At 45.4% G+C, this 27,933-nt stretch overlaps 2 protein-coding genes across 5 annotated transcripts; one reads left to right on the top strand and one right to left on the bottom strand.

The window, feature by feature from the left end:
- The first annotated feature begins 98 nt into the window (after positions 1-98).
- On the top strand, positions 99-27,561 carry LOC120642525. 4 transcript variants are annotated; one of them, XR_005662610.1, is made up of 3 exons: positions 6,286-7,902; positions 8,006-8,228; positions 27,500-27,561. XR_005662610.1 is itself a non-coding variant. In XM_039919092.1 (2 exons), exons 1-2 carry the CDS (start codon positions 7,063-7,065, stop codon positions 8,018-8,020), a joined length of 855 nt encoding a protein of 284 aa, XP_039775026.1. In that variant the 5' UTR covers positions 6,286-7,062; the 3' UTR covers positions 8,021-9,716. The 4 variants fall into 4 exon arrangements, 1 of the variants encoding a protein (XP_039775026.1); XR_005662609.1 differs by lacking the exon at positions 27,500-27,561 and adding an exon at positions 9,385-9,716 and having other exon boundaries at positions 8,006-9,317; XR_005662611.1 differs by lacking the exons at positions 6,286-7,902; positions 27,500-27,561 and adding an exon at positions 99-269 and having other exon boundaries at positions 8,006-9,716.
- Positions 1,010-6,286, bottom strand: LOC120642505 (exosome complex component RRP4 homolog). The gene is made up of 7 exons (XM_039919064.1): positions 6,028-6,286; positions 5,854-5,955; positions 5,087-5,132; positions 4,483-4,572; positions 4,043-4,108; positions 2,433-2,501; positions 1,010-1,866 (listed from the first exon to the last, which is right to left on the bottom strand). Exons 1-7 carry the CDS (start codon positions 6,180-6,182, stop codon positions 1,435-1,437), a joined length of 960 nt encoding a protein of 319 aa, XP_039774998.1. The 5' UTR covers positions 6,183-6,286; the 3' UTR covers positions 1,010-1,434.
- Positions 27,562-27,933: the final 372 nt, after the last annotated feature.

Raw genomic sequence — 27,933 nt, forward strand, 5'->3', positions numbered from 1 at the left:
CAATAGTTTCCTATTCCTCTTCCCCATTCTTATTTTTTTGAGAAAAGAAAAAAAATTATTTTCAATAGTTCTCCATCCTAATTCTCTATCTCCTAATAATTGGCATATTTCCCATCTTTTTTGCGTGTAAAGATGGGCACCACTCCGTGACTCCCGATCGGCCTCCCCGCGGGCGATTTTTTTTCGCGCATCTTCACCCCGCCCTCCTCCTCCTGCTCGCCATCGCCGTCGAGGAATCAAGGCCGCCGCCGTCCTAGGATACGGTTCAGGTACCAATGATCCCATCCATCTTCTAGGTTTTCATTCCGCTATGGGTTGGCGCCATCTATGCTGCGCGGCCACCCTGCGCTGGTCGTGCTCTGCGCTGGCTGCCCTGCCCTGTGCCCCTCGTCGTAGCCTGCGCTGGCCGCCCTGCCCTGTGCCCTGCGCATGGCTGCCGCTTGGAGTAGGCTGGCCCTGCTGTGTTCTTGGGCTGCTGTTGGTCTTTATTGTTGTGTCCTATGATTTGTTTAGGATTTAGAAACAGTTTGAGAAGTTTGTGGCGCGAGGCAGGGAGGGGCGGCAGGCGGCCGTCGCGCGACGACCGCGGAATTTTATCACGTTGGGCTATTTCTGTTTTTTTATGGAATATAAATTGAGAACTATTGGAGATAGAGTTTGTTTTGCCTCTCCATATCTATTCGAAGAGCTGACAAACAAGATTTTAAAAAAAATATTGGGAACTATTAGAGATGCTCTTAAAGCGGTAAGGCGATACGAGATGATGGAGAGCCGCTCAGTCGCCTAGGCGGGCTAAGGCGATCCTTAAGCAAGGCGATGGGGAACCGCCTTGTCACCTACACGACACCTTAAAAATCCTGTCAAACACATGGGATACTAGGATATTTTGCCACTTATGTGTTCTCTAAACGTTAGATTAAAATCTAAGACCTTTCTATCTTGTGCGGTTTGTTAAAAAAAAACTAAGAACCTTTCGGTCACAAGATAGTTTCATCAGATACTCCATATGACTAATGACAATGCCAGATTTGAAGAGGCGAACCTTTTGTCCCAGGTCGACAAGGGGGAGTATAACATGAGTACATGACCTCAAATGGAAATGTTTACACACACAATTCATTTTACTGACAACATTACATAACCGCGTCAAATGCAAATCAAAAGAACGGCGTGTAAGCATTGGGACAAAAGGATTAAAGATCAGCTAGACTCCAGCGGTCCAGCCTAGCCTGGCACCACGTTGCTGGCACCTCATCAAATGCATGTAGTGCACCAGAGTGGGGCGGAACTCCATACATCTTTGACACTCTGTTAGGGGTACATAGAACTTGGTATGTATTTTTCCCTTGAAGATATTGTCAGATCAGACACTACTACATGTCAAATACTGTTCTCTGCAAATCAGCTAGCCTGGATCAGCAAGGCGTTACCTACTTACCTTGCTCCATTCTTCTTTCTCAGCAGATCGACTCGGCGCTTAGCCTCTCTCTCAGCCATCTGAACATAAAATTCAGCCCCGAGCATGTTGTTTACCTCAACATTTGCTGTCACACTTGCTTCCGCCGTCTCAATTATCAGCTCAACAGTCAAAGTGAATCCTAGGGCTGAAAGTACACGCACGGCGTTGGCAAGCCGGCAGATATGCTTCCTCGTTTCTAGTGGGGTGAAATTCTCTGCATCATCACCGGATTTCTGCTGATCTTCTGTCGTTTTAGTTTTTTCACCCACCACAACATGCTCACCTACCCAGATGAATCCGTTGCAACCAAGAATCAAATCAACATCATACTGTGCGAGATGATGGAAATGCTGCTTCTTTCGTTTAACCAAGTATGGAGGTACCATCAGCAATTGACCCCTCTCAAGCTGCAGCAATACAACACATCAAAACATATCAGCAACAACCAATTGTAATCTTAGGAAGCAGTGGAAACATTTGAAAGACAAGAGTATAACTAGAACAGTCACATACAGATCATAGACCTACTTAAGATATTATTAACATGAAGACAACTAGAGTATAACATGAAGACAACCCCTCAAAACATATCAGACAAGGCCAAATGTTACCTCAGGAAGCAGAAAAGAACTTGGAAAGACAATAGTTTAATTAGATCAGACCTAATTAAAATATTATCTACAAATCAGAAATTACATAAAACATTATCAACATTAAGAAAACAAGAAGGCATGGAGGCTTAAGTCACATCTATGAAATATCCGTGAGCATTATTGCACCTAGTGATCTGCATGCCAACTTTTGCACTCACATTAAATGCCCCTTAACTTTTACAGATAGTGCAAGCTAAATTGGAGGCATTAAAAGGTGACTGGTAATGGTTCAAGGGTACACTAGCATAGGCTGTGACACCTGAACTAGTTGGGAACTGCACATTAAAGATAACCACCAGAGTAGCTTAACTGACATGTACCTTTCCATACTTTTCACTCCTTGCTTGTAGGTGCAGAGATCCATCAAGTTGGAAACCACGAACTTCAGCCTGGTAATCAGTTACACAGTTCTCGGTGAAAAAAGAAATTGAAATTATGCATCAAACTATAAACCATAGACGTAAGAGAAGTTCCTTGTGGGGAATGCCAGAACTACATACAGTTTTTCAAAAAAAAAAGAAGAATGTCAGAACTAAGAAATGCATCAGAAACCATTTCAGCTTGTCTAAAAAAAACTTCCTTATGAGTTTGAAAAAGGGAAGGGCGGGCCTGGTGCAGCGGTAGAGCCTACCGTCTGTAACCGGAAGGTCCCGGGTTCGAGCCCCAGCCTCTGCACATTTGTGTGGGTAAGGCTTGGGGCTTAAAGACAACCCTTCCCCAGACCCCGCACAGTGCGGGAAGCCTACAGCACTGGGTACGCCCTTTTTATGAGTTTAAAAAAGGCATTGCTTCTAAGCAAATAAGAAAATAAAGGTAAAAAAGTTGAAGCATACACTAGAAGTCACAATAAGAGTAAAATGTCAATATTTAAAAACGGGACACAGAATATTAGAACTGGTGTGCTCATTCAAAGTCTCTTGATGGTTCAGCCTATTCAAGAAAAAACAAAATCTTGAAATTAAGTCATTTGAGTCAAAGCAACATCACATGGGCCTTTCTCAACATATCAGACAGTTTCTTTTCAATGGATTGATCTAGTGTAGGCGTGCAAATATGGTTCACAAAGAATAAGTGATCAATGGTGTTTAGAGAGTGGATGTGGTAAGTGTGGTAACTATATGCTTCATTTCATTCTTTACAGAACTATTTGACTGAAAACAAGTGCAAGGTCCAGGTATGGCATCCCAATTCACTAATGATGGACCATACAGGTGCAAACTTGGACAATCATGTGTTCATCATCCGCTCATCGCCAAAGATTAAATTCTACATAATACGAAATATGAAATATTTCCAGGTGAATTGCAACTGTGTAATAGAGGTGCAACAGTGTAAAGAGTGTTTTAGCAGCCCTTGAATCTCTGCAGAAGACTCTGGATTAAAAAAAGGAATGTTTCAAGTTTCGACTAGGTACTAAGGGGGCACACCCAGTGTGAAAGCTTCCACAAAATGCGGGGTCTAGGGAAGGGAATTCCTAGACTGCCTTACCCTTGCAAAATTCCTTAGAAATTCTGCAAAGAGGTTGGTTCGAACCCAGGACCTCCAGGCCACAAGTGGAGAGTCTCTAGGTGGCATCACGTGGAATGGTTTCAAGTTTCAACAAAAGCGGTAAAAATGAGCCTCAAAATGCCATTAACCTTAAGAGAATAAACAAACACAGCAGAGTTGCTCCAGGACTACTTAGACATTTGCAAAAAGGGAAGTCCAAGCAAATATGATAAGGTGATTCCTTGGTGTAAAATATTGATGAAAAGTGGGCACAGCTCACACAATTTTTTGTTGGTGCTACTGCTGACATGCTAGATATAGAAGCAAAACATGTCAGCGTAACAACCTAGTTAAAAATCACTATACAGAAGATGAACTGAGGATCAATTCCAGCACCAAAACAAACAACTACTTCAAGAAAGAGGGCAAGTATTGCACTTACACAGATAACATCATTTTCCTCAAAGATACTCCGCATATTAAGTTCATCAACAGCAGTTCTCCTTCTCTAACAAAGGGTGCAGTAAAAATAGTTAAGGGGATACCAGATAAGAATCATGAGTGAAATTAGTAATGGAATAAGATAGCGCTCATTAATCTCATTTGAACTGACACAATATTTAGGCTGAATGGCTGATATATTCCAAAATATCCTGACACCACTACAGTTGCACTCCACGAAAGCAGTACAAATTTTTCAGCAAAACAGGAAATAGATTTCTTGGTGTCTAATGTGTTACATGTATCAATGGTTGTGCTCAGAACTTGCTTATGACATTACACAGTTAGCACTTTTTATCCTCAGAATAGTATATCAAATGAAATCCGTGTTTACTGCCAGTCCAATTTTAGTATGTTACAGCAAAGATGCAAAAAATCTACCTGAATGCCATCAGGCAAATTCATGGAAGAAAGCATCAACACAGCATCCTGGCTAAAATTTATCTCCAACCTCCAGCGCTTAGGAGCAATCTTAAGAAACCATAAAAATATATATTAGATAAAGTATGCTGTCTGCATCATTAGGTAAATGATATCTGATTCTGAGTGACAAATATGAGTATTATAAGATTCAGATTTGCCGAATAACTCTGAACACAAAATGGATATGCATGAAAAATAAATATCACAGGTCGTGAAATACCTGCAGTTTGCCATAGCTACGACTCAATCAAATGAAGGTACAAAAGTTCTGGCATATGTGTATTCATAATTTCCAAGGTTCAAAAAAACAGCATTAAACATCATTTAATTGAGATTAAATGCTAAACAGAGGCCTAATGTCTACGTTTAATCTTCCTAGGCGCTAGTCAATAGGCTAGTGCCTGCCTAGCACCTAGCGTTTTCTTGAACATTGATAATTTCTAAGCACATGAAGTGTAAAGCATCCTAGTGACTATATGCAACTAAATCTCCATGACAAGCCCATTTTCTAGATAAATGAAAAGAAAGTCCAAATGCTGACAGAAATCATGAACTTGCACACCTCAATGACACGCCCAACTATGATATCACCAACCTCCGGCTTATATCTGAAAAGGTTGAAGATGCAAAACTGAGGCTAAGCTTTCAACTTGTGAGTTTATTTTTGTAAACAAAAACATAAAGAAACATTAAGTATATAGTAAACCACACTTCCACAACACCAACAAACGGACCCTTGCAGTCTGATTGTTCAAACATATTAATTCAGAAAAAACCTACTAACATAATACTGCATCTCAACATGGAGCTACAATACTTTACACTGACAACTTGAGAAATGAGTTCCAACCAAAACCATGCATGCTGAATTGGCATTACAGTATGTCAGTATTATACAACCCCTCCCAACTATTCCAATCAAATCTACCACTCAATTCAGTGCATCAAAAGTTAACAATAAATAATTTCCTGTGATGCTACAACTGTGAAGTCAGTCCTAAAGGTGAATCCCCAGATGGAATTCCGCTGTTGCCAAAGCTATCCAACAGGGGCACCAATGGGGACAAAAAAAAAATCAAAAGGGCACGCAATACTTCACACTGACGACTTCTGCAATGAATTCACAAAACCAAAACTATACAGGCCGAATCGACAATGCACAACCCTTCCCAACTATTCCAATCAAACATAGCACTCAATTTAGGGTCATAACAATATTGACCGTAAAAGTCAGTCCTAAAGGCAAATCCCCGGATCCAATACCACTCTTATCGAACCTATCCAACAGGGACACCAATGGGGACGAACAAATCAAAAGTGCGTGCGCACCTCGCCCGGAGAGTACGGACGTAGACCAGCTTGTTGACCCGCTCCACCATCCCGCAGAGCGTCGCCACCACCTCCCCGTCCTGGCCCGACGTCCCGTGCCCCCTGCACCACACACGCCCATCAGCCGCCACACGAACGGGCAAGCAGGGAAGGTCACAGAGCGTGGGGCTGTACTTGAGGATGTTGTCCTCCTGGTTGACGGGGATGGTGTCCGCGACGGTGACGGCGGCGGCGGACGCGGCGGCGGGCACGAGGGACTGCAGCTCGTGGAGCGCCGCCTCGAGGCGGACCCGCTGGGTCTGGTTCAGAGAGAGGTGGAGGTCCCTCATGGCCGATCTCCCCGCCTCGGAAGCACCGCCGCACCGGAAGAGGAGTAGGCGGGTGGAGGCGATCAGGCAACGGTGCCGAGGAAGGCGGGGTAAAACCCTAGCAAAATCGGTGTTTTTACATTTTTAATTATAAGGAATTGCACTTATCAGATTATCACTATTACGATGCCACCTACATCTATACCATAAGAGAGAAGTTTGACCTACAAATTTACCACATTTGAGGATGTGGCAGCCACGAGACCGGTCCACGCTGGCGCTGAGTCAGCAGGCACCGACGCCGTTTGGCCCCCGTTACTGCGCGCTGGACCCGGTTGACGCCGCCGCCGCTAACCCTATCCGGCCGAATCGATCCCCTCTCTCCTCCCACTTCCTTCCGCCGCATTCTTCTTCTTCCTCCTCTTGCCGCGCTGCTCCTTCTTCCCTGCTCGCCCCGCCGCCGCCTCCAGCTCCCCTCCCGCCGCCCCTGCGCCAAGGTGGCCATGTCCCCTGGCCTTCTGTGACGGATTAAAGGTATGTACCCTTAACTCGGCCACGCGGTGCGCCATGATCCAGTTTGTATTGGACTTAGGGTTAGATATCATGGACGCCGAGTTTGTGTTGGGCCTTTGCATTCCTTGGATGATCGTTTTCCATTGTTTTTTTGGCTTCTGATGTAGTGGGAGGGGTGGTTGTGTCGCAATGGGTAGCAGTGAATGCCCTCCTTGGTAAGTTCGTACTGAACAGAACTGTCTAGGATGAATTTAGGAGTTGGTCGCGTCTAATTCCTCATTTCTTTTTGATTGTTTACCCTGATGCCAGGATCGATCCTGGCAATGCGTTTAGACTAGTGGTTAAGGTTGCTAAGTTTGTGGCTGATGGCGAGTACGGCCTAGTTGATATGGTCGAGCAGCAACATGACCTATGGCTGGATAGAAACTGCAAGTATTCATTGGCCCAATTCCACGATGAGTTAGCAACAAAAATAATCTGGGGGCCATCTCAAACACTTGCATTGTGGGTTCTTGACCAAGATACTGGGTCTGAGTGGAAGATTAGGAGGGATGAGCACTTTGACCAGATGATTCGGGACAGATGGAATGAGAGGTTGGCTGTGATTGCAGTAGATGTTGTGACGAAGAATGGCTACACTGAAAATGCTACCTCAGGTGCTTCAAAAGGTAGATGTGTCTCTGGTGTCACTAGTGAGCGTAATGGAGGACAAAGTGCTGATGATGCTGAAGGTTATGGTGATACCTACAGTTCCCCACAACAAGCACCTACTGATTTGCCTATAGCAGTTGACTGGACTACTCTAACAGTAATAGGGCAGGCTGATGATGATGGTCTTGCACAAGCCGTTGCTGATGAGGACAAGGTTTATGAGGCAATGGGATTTGAAGATGTAGAGCCAACACCAGAAGAAGGTACAGAAGAGGTGCCCATCCCAGGCATGTCAGCAGAGATGCAGGCTGATATGGAGGAAGCCGCTGTTAATGTTGATGACACAGTCCATAAAGAACCAATGCATGAATGGGATAGGGATAATCCAGAAATGAGTGTTGGCACATTGTATCCCAGCATGAAGGAGTTCAGGCTAGCTGTTAGGCAGCATGCAATAGTTCATGAGTTTGAGTATGATACTGAGCATTCAGACAAAGACAGGTTCAGGGCTAAATGTTCTGCTGTTGCCTGCCCATGGATTATTAGGGCTAGAACCCAACATGATGGCAGTGTCAGGGTATGCTTTTTTTAATGTAAATAAACTGTTTATGTTGTGTTTCTTGTTGCTGTTCCCATGTTTTTTTGAGATCATCTCTGACATTTTGTTTTTCAATATGCAGATTCAAATTAATTAATGGGACCATAATTGTGCATCTACCCAAAAGGTTGTAAGCAAGATAGCCAATATAGGTTGGGTGGCAGAGAGAGCAATCCCACTTCTCAAGAGGGACCCACAGATGGGGGCAAAAGAACTCCAAGAAGAGCTTAATTACAAGTACCAGATTGAGATACCATATCAGACAGTGTACAATGGTAGGCAGAGGGCAGCTGATAAGCTTTTTGGTAAGTGGGATGATTCATTTGATTGGTTGTATAGGTTTAAGGCTGAGATAGAGTTGAGATCACCTGGGAGTGTTATAGAGATAGCTACTGTCACTGACCCCAATGATGGAAAGATTAGGTTTAGCAGATTTTTCTGTGCATTCAAAGCAAGTATAGATGGCTTTCTGAATGGTTGCAGGCCTTACCTTAGTATAGATTCCACTGCACTCAATGGGATGTGGAATGGTCACATGCCAGGAGCCTTAGGTTTAGATGGCCACAATTGGATGTTACCTGTAGCATTTGGATTGTTTGATTCAGAGGACAAGGAAAACTGGATTTGATTTATGGAACAACTTAGAAAGGCTATTGGTCCCATGGATAAGCTAGCCATCTGCACTGATGCATGTAAAGGGTTGGAATCATCTGTGAAGGCAGTGTTTCCACATGCAGAGATGAGAGAATGCTTCAGGCACTTGATGGATAACATGAAAAAAATACTACACTGGTGATGTGTATGATAACATGTGGCCTGCAGCTAGAGCCTATTCAGCTCACAAATTCAAGTACTTCTTTGATAAAGTCTTTGAAGCTAGTCCAGATGTGCAGAAATGGCTGACACTGCACCATCCATTTCTTTGGGCTAGAAGTAAATTCTCAGATGACATCAAGTGTGACTATATCAACAACAATTTAGCAGAAGCATGGAATTCTTGGATTAAAGAGCACAAAGATCTTCCTGTGCATTGCATGGCAGATGCAATAAGAGAGAAGATAATGATCTTGTTTGCCAAAAGAAGGAAGATTTCTAGAGCTTTGCCACTTGGTATACTACCTGGGATCATCCATCAACTAAATGCAGCATCTAGAGGATTAGGTCACCTAAAGATTTCCAAGGGCCACCCAGACCATGCTGAGGTTACAGAAGTCTACAAGGATGAAGAAGTTAGAAGGCATGTGGTGTACCTATCTCAAAAAATATGCACATGTAGGCAGTGGCAGATAACTGGACAACCATGTCCACATGCCTTGGCTGTGATCACTAGCACATGTGATGGCCATAGAAGTTGTACTCCCAGAAGCCATTAATCAGACAACAACAACTAGGAGGTACTTTTTGTTCTGAAATGCAACAACACTTTTGCAACACATGAACCATTAGCATAACTTTGCACAGGTCCCTATTTCCTGGAGATGCTCTGGAGGTTGAAGTGCAAGCACCTAGGAAGATGACTCCAAAGAAGAAAAAGTTGGCAACTAAGGTGAAGAAGACACCTGAGAAGAAAGGAGCCACAAAGAAGAAATGACCAGCCTCACTCTTCTTCTTTTGCCAAAACAATCTTTTGAACGGCCAAAACTGTCTCTTGCATGGCCTTATTATTATGTAATGTTAGGCACAAACCCACTTTGTTGGAGATGCTAGATGATGGTCTGTAATGGCACAAAACAATATGTATGCCAACAATTGCTATCTAATGTTAGGGATGTTATGGACTCAAGTTGCCAGAATATGTTTCATTGCAAATGGTTCATATATCAGGTTCATTGCAAGAGATTCATACATCTGGTGCATTGCAAAAGATTCATACATCAGATAATGGTTCATACATCAGGCTCCAACAAACACAATGCTCAACTCAAGCCATTAGAACTGATCTCACAACCATTGCTAACACAACAATGCCGAAAACAACAAACACACAATTCATTTTCCATGTCAGATTCTCTAACTTCTCTAGCCTACTGCGGTTCTCTTCCTCATCGTTCATGCTGCCGTGCGATCCTTCTTCCACTTCTTCGATCTGCTCACACTTGATAATGACAATCTTCTTGAGAATCAGCTCATCCAAGTAATCCTTCTGAAATCGGTCGAAGTCACAATACTTCGGATTCTGCAAACACCACCAAATCAAAACTATGATGCTCCAAATCAAATCGCCAAATAAACTAACATAGAGGGATGGAGAAACTGACCCCATTCCTCGGACACTTGAAGAAGGTTCGCCCGTTGTTGACTGTATCTTTCTTCGCGCGAAGCTCGATCACACGGGCTAGGCCGCAGTCGGGGCATTCAATCAAAGGAAGTCCAGATTCTTTGCCGGTTGGATACACCACAGCATGCACGCGCGTTGAGCTACAGCCGTGTTCCTGCCTCCTCCCTGACCTACTAGCGCTCGAAGACTCTGCCCTGTGGGACATGGCCACCTTGGCGCAGGGACAACGGGAGGGGAGCTGGAGGCGGCGGCGGGGCGAGCAGGGAAGAAGGAGTAGCGCGGCAAGAGGAAGAAGGAGTAGCGCGGCAAGAGGAGGAAGAAGAAGAATGCGGCGGAAGGAAGTGGGAGGAGAGGGGGGGATCGATTCGGCCGGATAGGGTTAGCGGCGGCGGCGTCAACCGTGCCCAGCGCGCAGTAACGGGGGCCGAACGGCGTCGGTGCCTGCTGACTCAGCGCCAGCGTGGACCGGTCTCGTGGCTGCCACATCCTCAAATGTGGTAAATTTGTAAGTCAACCTTCTCTCTTATGGTATAGATGTAGGTGACATCGTAATAGTGATAATCTGATGAGTGCAATTCGTTATAATGGTAAAAATGTAAAAACCCCAGCAAAATCCTCCTCAAGTCCGGCAAGTCCTCTTTCTGGCTTTCTCTCCACCGGGCAGTCCGGCACGCGCTTTTTTCTTTTTTATATTAAAAAAATCAAAATTTCAAAAATATATGTCCGTTTTGAAATATTTCAAAACTACCCCCGGTCGCCCTCCCATAGGGCGACTGGCCCTAATTGTAATTTTTTCTTTAAATTTGCAACAAGGTCCCTGGCCAAAAAAAATGCAAGGGGGCCCCAAACGGGCGATAGGGGGCCTGTCGCCCTCCCCTCGGGCGACCGGGGCTTGCTCCCCTATATAAGCCTTCTACCCCCATTCCCTACTCATTTGAGCCCAAAAATTCCACCAAAAATCTAGAAAAAAGAGAGGGGTGAGAAGAAGGGAAGCGGCGAAGCCCTGCCGGATTTCGCACTTGCGATCTGCAGGTTAGTACATTTAATTTATGTATTTTTCCATTGGTATTATAGAGTAATTTAATTTAATTAGTGCTATAGTAGAATTATTTAAGTAGGTGTTTAATGATACTTTAGTTTTTAGTTACGTAGTAGTAAATTAGTTTATAAAATTAGTACTACACATTTATTATTACAATTGCAGTACTATTAGAGACGTGTTTATAAATTAATTACGATTTAGAATAGAATTTGGCATATGCAGTATAGAATTTGAGTGTCATCACGTAGTTATGAATACTTATACGTTATAGTTGAATTCCATACTTAGTTTTTACGGATTATTGAATAAGGTAGTGAAGTAAAGAGTATAATTCGATAAGTATTCTGTGATGTACAGATATGTCGAGCAAGATGCAGTTTCAAGTATTTTATGGTGACTACAATATTTTGTATGGGCCAAATGGAGTAGACCTTTCTGCCTTTAAGTGCACATCTAGCGCCATAGATAAACCTCTGGAAAGGAGTTTTGGTTCCATATGTAAGTGGCTGCAGCGTGGGTTCCGTGTTGATCCGTTGACACATGTGATGACCGTCCAGTCTCTTGTTAATTGGGAGGTAGAAAGTGATTTATGGGAATTGATGATGATACACAGCACTGATGACTGGCAGAAGTACATACAAGCAGCTCTAGAGCGTGGGTGGCCTCTGGCCATTCTTGTTCAAATCCGGGAGAAGACACAAAATGAAATCCAACATGGTGCAGATCAAGCAACTCCGAGTATTCGAAGAGAGATCAATTATGTTGAGCAAGATGAGTCAGAAGAGATAGAGAACCAAAACATGGGACCACAGGGCCTTGCTGATGAGGGAGAGAGGATACATAGCATTATGGACGAGATGGAGGCAGAAGACCAAACCGCAATAGAGATGGAAGAATATGAGGGCTCATCTGATGACGAGCAGTACTCATTGCCAAAAGAGTGGAAGGAGCATGGTTTTGGCAGTCATGTCCTAGAAGACGTACGAAATCAGGAGTGGGAGTATAGAGGGAATGAGGTAGTGCAAGGTGCAACATATCCAAACATTGAAGCCGTAAAAGATGCTGTGAGACTACGGGCAATATCATTGAAACGAGAATTTAGAGTCGTAAAGTCAAGCAGTAAAGAATATGAGGTGAAGTGTGTGAATGATGGATGTTCATGGCGAGTACATGCATTCAAGGAAAAATTGAAGTCGAACTGGAAATGTTCCATTGTGACAGAGCACACTTGTTTGCTGTCAGAAGTTCTTCCCTCGCATCGCAATATATCATGCGACTTTGTTGCAAAGCAAATATACGGGTTGATTATGGACAACCTAAATTATGAGCCAAAATGATTGTTCGACACATTGAGCAGACTTACCAGTACACCATTAGTTATTTGAAGGCGTGGCGGGCTAAACAAAGGGTGTTCGAGATGCGGTTCGGCACATACGAGGCATCATATGATAACCTACCTCGTATATTATCCCAGGTTGCTGCTAGAAATCCTGGAAGCTTTTATGACACATACCTCGTACCAGCCGTGACTTGGGGGCAAAGAATTATGCAACGAGCCTTCTTTTGCATAGGTGCTTGTGTTAGAGCATTTCAGTGTTGTCTTCCGGTGATCTGCATTGATGGCACATTTTTGACTGGAATGTATAAATGTTAGATACTCACCGCAATCGGGTTAGATTGCAACAACCAAATAGTTCCGCTCGCATTTGCATTTGTTGAGAATGAGAACTTAGACAGTTGGTATTGGTTCCTTGAACGAGTGAAGGTTCATGTTGTTGCTGCACGTCCAGATGTGTGCCTTATTAGTGATAGGTGTAAGCATCTAGGCCCTCAATGTATATTTCGGTGATTAATGACAACCATTATTGTGACTAATGAGTTTGTGCAGCTTAATAGATCATTATCGCTCATTTGGTCATATGTCAAAAGAGGCCCCTCAATTTCATTATTCAAAAAGGCGATCTCGGTATTCAACTCAATTTTATGTCAAGACTAAGGATCTTTCTAGTCCTAAGTGTCATAAGGTTGAGAAGGACACTTAGGTTAGTATAGGTTTTATAGTTTTGTAGTGATCGCACTATTAAGAGGGGTTAAGGCTAAGTAACTTGAGCATGGACATGGTCATTTGAAAATGGATGCACACTATGGTCACTCAGGTTTCTAGAAGTTCAAATAAGTGGTTCTCAAACTATATCTCAAGAATATTTGGATTTCATTCAAGACTCAAATCAGAAAAGACAAAATCAGAAAAAGTCTATACACCGGTTTAACCGACGCTCTCAATTTTCTATACGTCGGTTGAACGAAGTCAGCAGAGTCTGGACAAATTCAATACACCGGTTAAACCGACGTGTTTAAATTTAACGTCGGTGCATTGGTCCAGAGTTGGTTTTTCCAGGGAAATTCAAGTTCTATTCACCGGATTAACCGACGCTGTTTGAATCAAGACGTCGGTGCAATTGACCAGTGAGATGGTTTTTCAGAGGAATTTAAAAGTTGTACTCACCGGTTAAACCGACGATAGGTTTGAGTTAACGTCGGTGCAGTTGTCCAGAGACTTGATTTTTCAGTGGTTCAGTGGACAACTACACTCACCGGTTAAACCGATGCTACGTCGGTTAATCTGCCCCAGTTGTAACGGCTAGTTTTCAGAAGAGGCAGTTTACATTCACCGGTTAAACCGACGATGACAATGGGGGGGTACGTCGGATTAACCGGCGCTACGCAGTTTTCTGGCAGCTTTTCTCCAACGGCTCTATTTGTGTGAGCTGCCTATATATACCCCTCCAATGGGTCATTTCGCCCACTCTTGACACCAGGCAACATCCATACACTCAAACTATAGTCAAGAGCCACATTGAGCTTCATCATTCACATACTTGTGCATTCAATCAATCAAGAAGCAAGATTAAGGACTTGAGTAGAGAGTAGCTAGTGTGCATCCGCTCTTGGTGATCGGTTCTCGCTCAAGTGAAGGCCTTAGCTTGTTACTCTTGGTGATTGGCATCACCTAGGCGATCTTGGTGATCGAGGTGTTTCTCGCGGAGCTTGCCAAGGATTGTGGGAGCCCGGAGAAGAAGATTGTACGTGGCTTGATCTCCACCACGCCGGGATGGTGAACGGAGACTCTTAGTGAGCGCCCTCGTCTCGGTGACTTGGGAGGTGACAATACTCTTTGTGAGTGTCACAACGTGGATTAGGGGTGTGTGCCAACACATCGATACCACGGAAAAAAATCCGGTTGTCTCTTGTCCATTCCTTTTATTCAAGCATTTTCTTTCATGCAATTTACTCATGTGCTTGACTTAGAGATCATAACTTAGCTCTACCTTGCTAGGCTTTACTTTGTTTTAGCTCTCTTAGCTTGTGTTAGAAGCTTAGTTATCCGGTTGGTGAATTGGTGCCCTACTAGCATTGCATAGGTTAAGATTGCTTTACTTTGTTTTAGATTTTGAAAAAGGCCCAATTCACCCCCCCTCTTGGTCCATCGATCCTTACAATTGGTATCAGAGCCTCGTTGCTCATTTGGATCATTAGGCTTCACCGCCTAGAGCTATGGCCAAGATGGGTGGTTCGCCGCCTCACTTCGAGGGCAAGAACTTTGCCTATTGGAAAGTTCGCATGGCCGCATACCTTGATGCGATTGCCCCCGAAGTGTGGTTGGCCACTAAGACCGGATTCACCGGAACTCCCACCGCCGAACAATTAAAATGGAATGCCAAGGCTAGAAATGCAATTTTTGAAGCCATTAGTGAGGAAGTCTTTGCTAGAGTTAATGACATGGACTTAGCAAGTGATATTTGGAAGGAGCTCATTGAAATTCATGAAGGCTCCACTAAAGTTCGTGAGCAAAAATATCACTTGTTTAGAGCTAAGTATGATTCTTTTAAAATGCTAGCTCATGAAAATTGCAATGATATGTACTCTCGCTTGAATGTCATTGTCAAGGACATTAATGCACTTGAAATATCCAAAATTGACAGTGCCTCCATCAATCGCAAGATTCTCATGCTCCTCCCGAAGCCCAAGTATAACATCATCAATGCTATGCTTCAAAAGGAGAATCTTGACACAATGGAAGTAGGAGAACTTGTGGGCGAAATTCGCGCTCATGAGATGAGTATCCTTGGTATGTCCGAAGAGCCAACTTCAAGCAAATCAATTGCTCTAAAGACCAAGACAAACAAAGCCCGCAAGCTCAAGATGATCAAGCAAGATTCTAGCTCAAGCAATGAAGAAGATGATCATCATGAAAGCTCATCCGATGTTGAAGATGATGGAGAGCTTGCTCTTATGATGAGAAAGTTCACCCGCTTGAATGACAAGATCAACAAGAAGGGGTTCAACTTTGACTCTAAGAAGGGAATGTTCCGGCCAATGGATGTCAAGAACAAAATTTGCTACAATTGTGGAGAAAAATGTCACATCCGTCCAAATTGCCCCAAGCCGGACAAAAGAAACAAGGATCACAAGAGCAAGCATCGCCATGATTCAAGCGATGATGAAGAAGAAGAAAGGAAGAACAAAAACAAGAGACTTGGGAAGAAAAAGAGCCATGACAAGAAGACCAAACTCTTCCCAAAGAAGAAAGGGCACACCAAGAGAAGCTTCTTGGTGGAAAAACAAGAGTGGGTGACCGATGTCTCATCAAGCGAAGATTCAAGTGATGAAGAAGACATAGTCACCATCGCCCTCACAAATGAAGAACCATCACTACCTCCACCTCCAATGTGCCTCATGGCCAAAGGTAACTCTAAGGTATGTGAGAGTGAAGATGATAGTGATGATGAGCTTGACCCTAATGAGTTTGCTAACCTCATTAATGAGTATACATCCGTCATCAAGAGGGAAAAGGGCAAAGTCAAGATTCTTGAGAGCACTCGTGCAAAGTTAGAGTTTGCCCACTCTGATTTGCTTGGCAAGTACAATGACTTGCTCAAAAAGCACAATGAGTCACTTGTACTTGCTAAGCAAGTTGAAGAGAGCCACAAAAAGCTTAAACAAGAGCATAGGGAGTTGGCTCACAAGTATCAAGAACTTGAATTTGCCTATGAAGCAATTGACCCAAGTCTTGAAAACTTTGCTCATGAAACTATTGAGAAGGTCAATGCTTCTACTTCATGTGATGACCTACTCATTAATGCAAATGCTACTAATGCTTTGCCCAAGCTTGCACCTTCTAGGGAAAAGGAATTGATGGATCAAGTTGCAAGCCTCAAGAGTAGTGTGGAGAAGCTCTCAAGAGGAGAATACATCCACAAGGAAATTCTCTTCAACAATGCACGTGACTATGGCAAGAGAGGTCTTGGTTCATTTCCGGAGCCAAATCAAGGCACTACTCCTTCTCCGGAGATCAAGATAAGCTTCATCAAGGAAGTTGGTTTATATTGCCAACATTGCCAAGTCACCGGGCACCACACTAGCGAGTGCACTTTACCATCACGTCCTCTTCCTAAATTACCCAAGAATTATTCTTCAATGTTTCAAAATAACCATTTTCTCTTGAGTAAAGTGAAGGGCAAGGTGAAGGCCAAATTCATTGGCAAACTCACTAAGGAGTCAAAGAAGAAGCTCCCCAAGCAACTTTGGGTCCCAAAAGCTCTTGTCACACATGTGCAAGGCCCAAAGCTTGTTTGGGTTCCTAAAACTCAAAAGTGAATTCTCATGTGTGTAGGTGAACTACAAAGCCGGTGGAAAACATTGGGTACTTGATAGCGGTTGCTCTCAACACATGACCGGCAATGATAGCATGTTCACCTCCCTTGAAGACCCCGGCGATCATGAACACGTCACCTATGGTGATAACTCAAGGGGAAAAGTTTTAGGTTTGGGTAGAATAGCAATTTCTAAAGATTTATCTATTTCTAATGTTTTGTTTGTAGAAGCACTTAGTTTTAATCTTATTTCAATTGCTCAATTGTGTGATCTTGGACTAACGTGTGCCTTTGACAAGAATGGTGTTGTAGTAACTCATGAAAAAGACAAGTCATTGGTATTCACGGGGTTTAGACATGGCAACATTTACTTGGTGGATTTCTCTTCAAAGCAAACAAGCACCATGATATGCCTCTTCACCAAGTCTTCTCTTGGGTGGCTTTGGCATAGAAGAATTGCTCATATTGGCATGAGCAACCTCAAGAAAGCCCACAAGAGAGGGATGATCACCGGCTTGAAGGACGTCACCTTTGACAAGAACAAGCTATGTAAAGCATGTCAAGCCGGGAAGCAAGTTGCAACACATCATCCCATCAAGACGATGTTGTCTACCTCCAAGCCGCTCGAACTACTTCACATGGATCTCTTTGGTCCAACTACATACAAGAGCATTGGTGGTAACCTCTATTGCCTAGTAATTGTTGATGATTTTTCACGTTACACTTGGGTTATGTTTCTAGGCGATAAGGGTGAAACTCCGGAAATCTTCAAGACATTTGCAAGAAGAGCTCAAAGGGAGTACAACTCCCCAATTGTGAAGATCCGGAGTGACAACGGCACCGAGTTCAAGAACATGAAGATTGAAGAATGGTGCGATGAAGAGGGCATCAAGCATGAGTTTTCCGCCACCTACACGCCTCAACAGAATGGAGTGGTGGAAAGAAAGAACAAGACTCTCATCACCCTAGCTAGAGCAATGTTGGATGATTATGGCACGTCCGAGAAATTTTGGGCGGAAGCAATCAACACGGCGTGTCATGCATCCAACCGAGTGTATCCTCACCGACTCCTCAAGAAAACTCCATATGAGCTCATCACCGGGAAGAAACCAAATATATCATACTTTCGAGTCTTTGGTTGCAAATGCTTCATCTACAAGAAGAAAAGGCTTGGTAAGTTTGAAAGTAGATGTGATGAAGGTTTCTTTCTTGGTTATGCATCAAACTCCAAAGCATATAGAGTATTCAATCAAACCTCCGGGTTAGTTGAAGAAACATGTGATGTGGAGTTTGATGAATCTAATGGCTCCCAAGAGGAGGTTGTTGGCTATGAAAATGTAGGTGATGAGGAGATTGATGAAGCTTTGAAGAAGATGTCCATTGGGGATATCAAGCCGGAAGAGGTGCATGAAGGCAATAATCAAGGGGGAGGACCTTCCTCATCTACACCAAGCACCTCCACGGCACCCCAAGTGGATGAAGATCAAGAAAAAGATGATACACAACCTCAAGAAGATGTGCCAACGCCAACACCCCAAGTTCAAGAACAAGAAGAGCAAAGTGTTCCACCACAAGCACAAGTCACTCATGATCCACCCCAACAAGCATCAACGCAAGTACCGCTAGTGAAGCATGGTCGCATCTCCAAGGATCATCCAATTGGTCAAATCATTGGTAGTCCTTCCAAGGGAGTAAGAACTCGCTCTAAACATGCTTCATTTTGCGAACATCACTCGTTTGTTTCTTGTATTGAACCCACTAGCATAGAGGAAGCACTTGAGGACTCGGATTGGGTGATGGCCATGCAAGAAGAGTTGAACAACTTCACCCGCAATGAAGTTTGGGTCCTCGAAGCTCCTCCGAAAGACAAGAACATCATCGGCACCAAGTGGGTCTTTCGAAACAAGCAAGATGAACATGGGGTGGTAATACGCAACAAAGCAAGACTTGTGGCAAAAGGGTTTTCTCAAGTCGAAGGTTTGGATTTTGGTGAAACTTTTGCTCCGGTCGCAAGACTTGAAGCTATCCGTATCCTTCTTGCTTACTCTTCACATCATAACATTAAGTTGTATCAAATGGATGTGAAAAGTGCATTCTTAAATGGCGTTATTAACGAACTTGTTTATGTTGAGCAACCTCCCGGGTTTGAAGATCCGAGGAATCCTAACCATGTTTATAGGTTGCACAAGGCACTCTATGGGCTCAAACAAGCTCCAAGGGCTTGGTATGAGAGGCTTCGTGACTTCCTAATCATGCAAGGCTTCAAGATCGGGAGGGTGGACACCACGTTGTTCACAAAAGACGTCAACGGGGATCTTTTCATTTGTCAAATTTATGTTGACGATATTATCTTTGGCTCAACTAATGATTTACTAAGCCATGAGTTTGCTACCATGATGTCTAGGGAATTCGAGATGTCCATGATTGGCGAATTGACCTTCTTCCTTGGTTTTCAAGTCAAACAAATGAAGGAAGGGACATTCATCCATCAAGAAAAGTATACTAAAGATATCTTGAAGAAGTTCAAGATGGATGAGTGCAAGCCAATCAAGACACCCATGGCAACCAATGGGCATCTCGACTTGGATGTGGACGGTAAACCGGTTGATCAATCCCTCTATCGTTCTATGATAGGGTCTTTGCTTTACCTTACCGCATCTAGGCCCGATATAATGTTTAGTGTGTGCTTGTGTGCCCGCTTTCAAGCTAACCCAAAGGAGTCACACCTTTCGGCTGTGAATAGGATCCTTCGGTATCTCAAGCACACTCCTAGCATAGGCTTGTGGTACCCCAAAGGCGCTAGTTTAGATCTCTTGGGATACTCGGATTCAGATTTTGCCGGAAGTCGTGTGGATCGCAAGAGTACCTCCGGGGGTTGCCACTTGCTTGGGCGTTCTCTAGTTTCTTGGTCAAGTAAGAAGCAAAATTCCGTGGCTTTGTCCACCGCGGAAGCGGAATATATAGCGGCCGGTGCATGTTGTGCCCAAATCCTATATATGAAGCAAACCCTTTTGGACTTTGGTGTGAAACTAGATAGGATCCCACTCCTTTGTGACAATGAAAGTGCCGTAAAAATTGCCAAGAATCCGGTTCAACACTCTCGCACAAAGCACATTGATATTCGCCATCACTTCTTGCGTGATCACGAAGCCAAGGGGGACATTTCCCTTCAAGGTGTGAGATCCGAGGAGCAATTGGCGGATATATTCACAAAACCTTTAGACGAGAGTACCTTTGTTAGGCTAAGGAATGAGCTTAATGTGTTAGATGCGGCAAACGTCATGTAAGTTGCCATGTCATATAGAAAAATGCATACATATAGGACACTTGTCTAACCATGGTAAGATAGTGATGAGCAAGGGTTTAGCTAGAGGTGGTGGTCCACTTGTTTTCCTCTAGGCTTGTAGAAAGGCTCATCATGAAGAAGCTTCCCGTGGGTTCAAACTTGACAAGTAGATCTTAATTTCTTGTTATGCATTTCTTGTCATATAGATGTGCACTTCATGTTTACTATACTTTCGCATGTGGTTGTAGCTTGCATTATCATTGCATGCGTAAGGGTCACAAAGGAGATCACTTGATGAAAATGAGACTTGTTTTCATATACAAGATCTTAATTCATGAAAAGTGAAAAGAGCAAAGTGTTAGGTGCGTTATTGCCTAGTGAGCAATGTCATGATGAGTTTGAAGTTTTCTATCTTCAATATTCCTATGACATGGCTCATACATTTTATTTGGCGCTTTGTCTCTCTTGCGGCTTTTCCTTGTGTTTGAAAAGAAATTTATTTAAACAAGTGTGCTATTCTATTTATTTTGAGGGGTAAAGTCGCCTATGCAAGTCCATTAACTTGAGTTTATTTGAATCTTATAAGTTTATTGGACTTAGCATAGAAGAGTGAGCTGAGAGAGGGTTTTCGGGTTCACCGGTTAAACCGACGTTCAATGGAGCATCATCATCGGTTTAACCGGCGTTACTAAGTTTTGTCTCAGCTCAGTCAAGTTTCAGGCGTTCAACCGGCGTATACAAAAGTCAGAGCATCGGATCAACCGGTGATAGTAAATGCAAATCAGACCTAGCAATCAACCGATGTTTTGATCTATCAACCGACGAGTACACTCTTGACATCATCGGTTCAACCGGCGTTCAGTTTCAGATCTGCAGAAGCCTCGGGTGAACTACACCGACGCAATCAACCGGCGTTCAAACCCTAGGCGTCGGATCGACCGGCGTTAAGGAAAATCGCGGGCCCACCTGTCATATATGTGTCTTGCCCGCGGACGCCTGGCTTCCTTCCTCCTCTGTTTCGGCCGACTCCTTCACGCCGCCGCCGCCGCCCGACTCGCTCCCATCGCGCCGCCGCCGAACCACCGCACCGCCGCCGTGCGCTCGCGCTACCACCACCGTGCGCCGGTCTCGCACGCTCACCGCACCGCCCGCGCAATCGCTTGCGCCGCCTGCGCGCGTAGCCGCCGCCGCCGCCGCTTGCACCGTACGCCGCCCGCACAAGTCTCCATCGCCAAGTGCCGCCGTACTCCACGCCATCCACATGCTCAGAGCCGCAGCTTCCACACATCGAGCAGCCCACGCAGCCGCGCCGCCTTCACTTTTTCACGCCGCAGCCGCAGCCGATCCGTACACGCCAAGTGTTCGATCGTTTGCCTGTTCGAGATGGGTCGCGAGAAGAGAAAGGGAAAGGAGGTCGTGGTCGAGAAGCCCGCTCGCAAGCGGACTCGTGCAGAGAAGGAGGCCGAGAGGGCCGAGATGGTGGCCAAGGCCGCCGAGGAGCAGGCATCAGGTCGCGCTCGTCCGTTCCAGATCAGGGAGGACCCCAGAGGCAGAGGCAGAGGCAGAGGCAGGGGCATGGGTAGAGTGAGAGGTGCCAGGGCCACCAGAGCCACAGCAGCAGCAGCAGCAGCAGCAGAGTCAGATCAGTCAGATACAGCTGCAGATTCTGACTCAGAGACAGCACAGTCAGAGGGGCAGAGTTCTCCACAGCAGTCGTCTGAGAGAGGCTCCCCGGCAGCGACAGAGCGTCGCACTGGACCGAGGACTCGGGGAGGACACCAGCCACAGGAGCCCCGCAGGTCAGCAGCAGCAGCAGCAGCTCGCAGAGCCGAGGCCCTAGAGGCCGAGCGCGCAGTGTTCCGTATGGACACTGTTGTGCGTCTGGAGCCAGGTGTGATGCTCCAGAACTTGACCCGAGCCAATGCGGCCAAGGTCAAGAGGCTCAGGTGGAGTGTTGACGAGGAGGTCTGGTTCCCAGTGACCCGAGACAGCAGAGTCGACAGGAGGTTCTGGACTTTGCTACAAGCCAGCTTCTACGAGACTTTCCAGCGGAGGGGCCACCGGATCTTTCAGCACAGGGTTCTTGACTGGGTCTCACTGAGGACAGCCGCAGGGGGAGCAGATGTGAGAGCACACTTTGCTCACTTCAGAGGTCTGCCCAGACTGCTAGAGATGGAGCAGAACCGTTATATCGAGGACTGGGTCAGAGTGTTCTACGCTACAGCTTGGATAGCCCCCGAGCGCAGAGCCGTACACTTCATGTTTGGAGGGCAGGACTTTGGTTTGTCGAGGGCGACCATTGCTGGTATTCTTGGAGTTGACCTGGTCGACGTCTCGCTGCACGAGAGGGTTTACGGGGACTCAGATCCACCCCGCAGGGCGATGGTTGGCGGGATTGCTCCTTCTCACGAGGCGATCACTCAGTGCTTCCGCCAGCCGTTCCCAGCCTCTTACGCCAGAGTGCCGAGCTTGCTGACCCCAGAGGCTTACGCTGTTCACATGGCACTCCGGAGGACTCTGTTACCGAGGAGTGGCTACCCAGAGGGGTTCACAGGTTTGCAGCAGCTCTTGCTCCTACACATCCTCACTCACGAGCCATTTGATATAGTTGACTTTATTTTGGCTGAGATCGAGGATGTGATCACTGATGGGATGGGTGTGGTGCGACAGTTTCCCTATGCGCACTGGATCAGTTACATATGCTCTATGATAGTGCCAGCAGAGTCACCCATCAGTGCCCCTTACCGTCACGACGAGGCTCCCAGGTTCCCTGTCTACCGACCCACAGCTCCACAGGACAGGAGGAGGGGCAGACACGCAGATAGAGCAGCGATGGCTCGACTGTCACCGGAGGTTCAGGCACGAGTGGCAGAGGAGGATGAGGCACTCCTAGCAGCAGAGGCACAGCTTCCCGGGGGAGATGATGAGATTCACTGGTCTGAGCTTGAGTCAGACTCCTCCGACGACGTTGAGTACTTTCCTTCAGCTGCCCCAGCCAGTCACGATCACGAGGCAGGAGGTTCAGGAGAGCCAGCACCTCCGACTTCAGCAGCTGCTACAGTCTCTGAGTCTCAGGTGACTCAGCCGTCCGAGCTCACTTCACTACTACAGCAGCTCGTGACCCAGCAGAGGGAGGACAGACTTGCTCAGGAGGAGGCCAGGAGAGCCCATGAGGCCCAGATTGCTGCTATACAGAGAGAGGCTGCCCGAGAGTGGGCTGCGACCGAGGAGCGTTTTGTCGGCCTCATTGACAGAGTTTCACAGAGGACAGACGCTCAGTTTCAGCAGATGCAGCAGGGGATGATGGCGATGTTCGGGATGATCTCACAGCTTTACTCTCACACCGGACTCGCCCCGCAGCAGCCAGGACAGCCAGGCCTTCAGGGTGTTGGAGCACCTCAGCTTGCCGTCACACCAGCTCCTCCTCCTCCAGCTCCTACTGCAGCCCCAGCTACTACAGCGACACCGGAGACCACGTTCTCGATGTCAGCACTCTTTGGGTCTGCCGGTCGTCCGCTCTTTTCACCACTGCCGGCGACCACACTCTTTCAGGACTCACCGTCAGCGGTTCAGTCGGTCGCCCTCCCTTCCTCACTTCAGGCAGCACCTTCAGGGGGAGGAGCAGTAGAGGAGTCCCTGCTTCCACAGTCGACGCAGCCGGCAGCCTCAGCAGTCACCTCTTCAGATATTGATACTTCTTCTGCTGACCCGGTTACGACTTCTACGGATCCTCTACCAGGCAGTGCTAGCACGAGAGCCTCCACGACAGTCACCCCCCCCAGTGAGCTCAGACCCAGACCAGCAGCTTCCGTCTGTCACCGAGGGTGAGAGTTCTCCGTCCGACGACGACGACCCGGACCGCTTCGTCGCCGTACCACGACAGCACGACCCGTAGCTCGCCTTTTGGTGCTCTGATGCCAAAGGGGGAGAGGTGTTAGGGGGAGCACCAGAGTTAGGGGGAGGGTAGAGCTAGAGAGAGCTCGTAGTCATCAGGACTTTGATTCTTTGTATCACATTTGGTGTTAGTTCATGGATATGTACTTTTGTCGCTTGAGTATGCCGTGCTTTGAGACATATCTATGAATTTCGTTTGAGCCGTTGAGCTCTTTGGTCCTTCTTTTCGAGTTCGCTTGTGTTTATCCTGCTTTATCTTTCTCGCTCTCTCGTCATTTATGTTTGTGTTGTCATCAATCACCAAAAAGGGGGAGATTGTAAGCATCTAGGCCCTCAAGGTATGTTTCGGTGATTAATGACAACCATTATTGTGACTAATGAGTTTGTGCAGCTTAATAGATCATTATCGCTCATTTGGTCATATGTCAAAAGAGGCCCCTCAATTTCATTATTCAAAAAGGCGATCTCGGTATTCAACTCAATTTTATGTCAAGACTAAGGATCTTTCTAGTCCTAAGTGTCATAAGGTTGAGAAGGACACTTAGGTTAGTATAGGTTTTATAGTTTTGTAGTGATCGCACTATTAAGAGGGGTTAAGGCTAAGTAACTTGAGCATGGACATGGTCATTTGAAAATGGATGCACACTATGGTCACTCAGGTTTCTAGAAGTTCAAATAAGTGGTTCTCAAACTATATCTCAAGAATATTTGGATTTCATTCAAGACTCAAATCAGAAAAGACAAAATCAGAAAAAGTCTATACACCGGTTTAACCGACGCTCTCAATTTTCTATACGTCGGTTGAACGAAGTCAGCAGAGTCTGGACAAATTCAATACACCGGTTAAACCGACGTGTTTAAATTTAACGTCGGTGCATTGGTCCAGAGTTGGTTTTTCCAGGGAAATTCAAGTTCTATTCACCGGATTAACCGACGCTGTTTGAATCAAGACGTCGGTGCAATTGACCAGTGAGATGGTTTTTCAGAGGAATTTAAAAGTTGTACTCACCGGTTAAACCGACGATAGGTTTGAGTTAACATCGGTGCAGTTGTCCAGAGACTTGATTTTTCAGTGGTTCAGTGGACAACTACACTCAGCGGTTAAACCGATGCTACGTCGGTTAATCTGCCCCAGTTGTAACGGCTAGTTTTCAGAAGAGGCAGTTTACATTCACCGGTTAAACCGACGATGACAATGGGGGGGTACGTCGGATTAACCGGCGCTACGCAGTTTTCTGGCAGCTTTTCTCCAACGGCTCTATTTGTGTGAGCTGCCTATATATACCCCTCCAATGGGTCATTTCGCCCACTCTTGACACCAGGCAACATCCATACACTCAAACTATAGTCAAGAGCCACATTGAGCTTCATCATTCACATACTTGTGCATTCAATCAATCAAGAAGCAAGATTAAGGACTTGAGTAGAGAGTAGCTAGTGTGCATCCGCTCTTGGTAATCGGTTCTCGCTCAAGTGAAGGCCTTAGCTTGTTACTCTTGGTGATTGGCATCACCTAGGCGATCTTGGTGATCGAGGTGTTTCTCGCGGAGCTTGCCAAGGATTGTGGGAGCCCGGAGAAGAAGATTGTACGTGGCTTGATCTCCACCACGCCGGGATGGTGAACGGAGACTCTTAGTGAGCGCCCTCGTCTCGGTGACTTGGGAGGTGACAATACTCTTTGTGAGTGTCACAACGTGGATTAGGGGTGTGTGCCAACACATCGATACCACGGAAAAAAATCCGGTTGTCTCTTGTCCATTCCTTTTATTCAAGCATTTTCTTTCATGCAATTTACTCATGTGCTTGACTTAGAGATCATAACTTAGCTCTACCTTGCTAGGCTTTACTTTGTTTTAGCTCTCTTAGCTTGTGTTAGAAGCTTAGTTATCCGGTTGGTGAATTGGTGCCCTACTAGCATTGCATAGGTTAAGATTGCTTTACTTTGTTTTAGATTTTGAAAAAGGCCCAATTCACCCCCCCTCTTGGTCCATCGATCCTTACAATAGGCATGCAGGTCTGCTGCAATCAATACTGAAATTGCAACGTGAAACTGCGATAACGCCTCCATTGTGGCCCGATGTCCAAAACAGGTGGTGCATTAGGCATATGGGTGCAAACTTCTATGACCACTTCAAGAACAAGGATCTTAAAAACATGTTTAAGAGGTTGTGCACCCAAAATCAACAGAGAAAATTCAATGCATTATGGCATATGCTTGATCCGTTGACTGCAGAGCTAGTGAAGGTAAGGGCATCAGGAACAGGCACGAGTCAGGCTGCAGAGGTTAGGGATTCAATTGAGAATCCATTTTCACACTGGATTCGAGGTGCACCTAAGGAGAAATGGTCATTCATTTATGATACCAATGGAATACGGTATGGTATTCAGACAACGAACCATGCAGAGTGTTTCAATATAGTTATGTGTTCTTGTCGTGCCTTTCCTCTTGTGGGAATTGTTGAGTTCATCATGTATGGGTGCATGAAGTATTTCAGAGAGCGTTACATGGCTGCAAGCATAAACATCAGCAACTCCCAAATTCAGTTTTGCACAAGTGTGACACAATATATGCAAGAGAAGATTAAAAAGGCCAAACTGCACCGCGTCATATCGACAGGTACAATGGAGCATAGATTTGAGGTTCTATGTAAGGATAGAACTAGTCGTGGTATCCGTAGAGATAGGGTGGTACAGGAGAGTTTGATTACAGTAGATGGCAAAGCCTTCTGCTCCTGCATGAAGCCTAAGTTATTGCATTTGCCATGCTCGCATCTCATTATGGCATGTGCAGAGTCTGGGTTGCAGCCAGGAGTATTTGTTTCACCTTACTTCAGCAAGGAAGCAGCTGTATCCACCTGGGGCATGAGGTATACGGGATTGGAATAGTGGGGCCTTTCATTCAGGATAATGAGAATAAGATGTTTATTCCTAATCCAGCCACTAAGAAAGACAAAGGCCGCCGTCAGACACGTCGTATTCGGAATGGTATGGACGAGTCCGAAGCAAACAAGGCACAAAAGCGTTGCAGCCAATCTGGAGTATTGGGTCACAACTACAAGAAATGTTCTCAGAATGCACTTCACGATGCTGCTGACGTCGGTCCTTCCGGAAATCCCAGAGATGGAGCACCTCCTACGTTCAGACGACCATTGGCGAGAATTGCTCGTTGAAGGCATTCGGTGTCATGATCCACAATTGTATCGAACATATCTGTAATATGTAGTAATCGTGCGTCCAGTTTGTATGGAACATATCTGTAATGTATAAATATCGTGCGTGGAGTTTGTATCGAATCTATCTGTAATATGTAGTAATCGTGCGTGGAGTTTGTATCGAACCTATCTGTAATGTATAAATATTACGCGTCCAGTTTGTATGAAATATATATGTACCTATGTGTTCTCATATATTTTTTAATGCAGGTATGGAGATGGACTCCTTGCTAGACCCAGTTATCGACTCGAGCCACAGGCCTTACTTTGCAGCAGTTGAGCACCGAGCCCTAGAGGTGCTACGTCCTCGTCCACCCGGGGAGGCGATCTCTATACACAACGATTGGTGTGACAGGTATGTAATGAACTATTATTGTTTATCACTTATGTATTCGTCGGTATTTCTTTGTTTCGACAATTTTGTTTATTGCGAGTTACGTGAGGCCGGTCTACTGACTCTGGGCCGTCGGGATGGATGGTGGTCAGCGTTTCTTTAAATGTCCACACGCATGGGTAATACTCGGTTGTTTCATTTCTTTATCTTCAATGAGACACCTTAATGAAATTTGTTTTGCATTCTTCCGATGCTCCAGAAAACTGTGGTTTACTAGGTGGGTCGATCCTGCACCAATTGATTCTGTTCA

The sequence above is a fragment of the Panicum virgatum genome, chromosome 7K (genome assembly GCF_016808335.1).
Source record: "Panicum virgatum strain AP13 chromosome 7K, P.virgatum_v5, whole genome shotgun sequence".
Taxonomy (NCBI): domain Eukaryota; kingdom Viridiplantae; phylum Streptophyta; class Magnoliopsida; order Poales; family Poaceae; genus Panicum; species Panicum virgatum.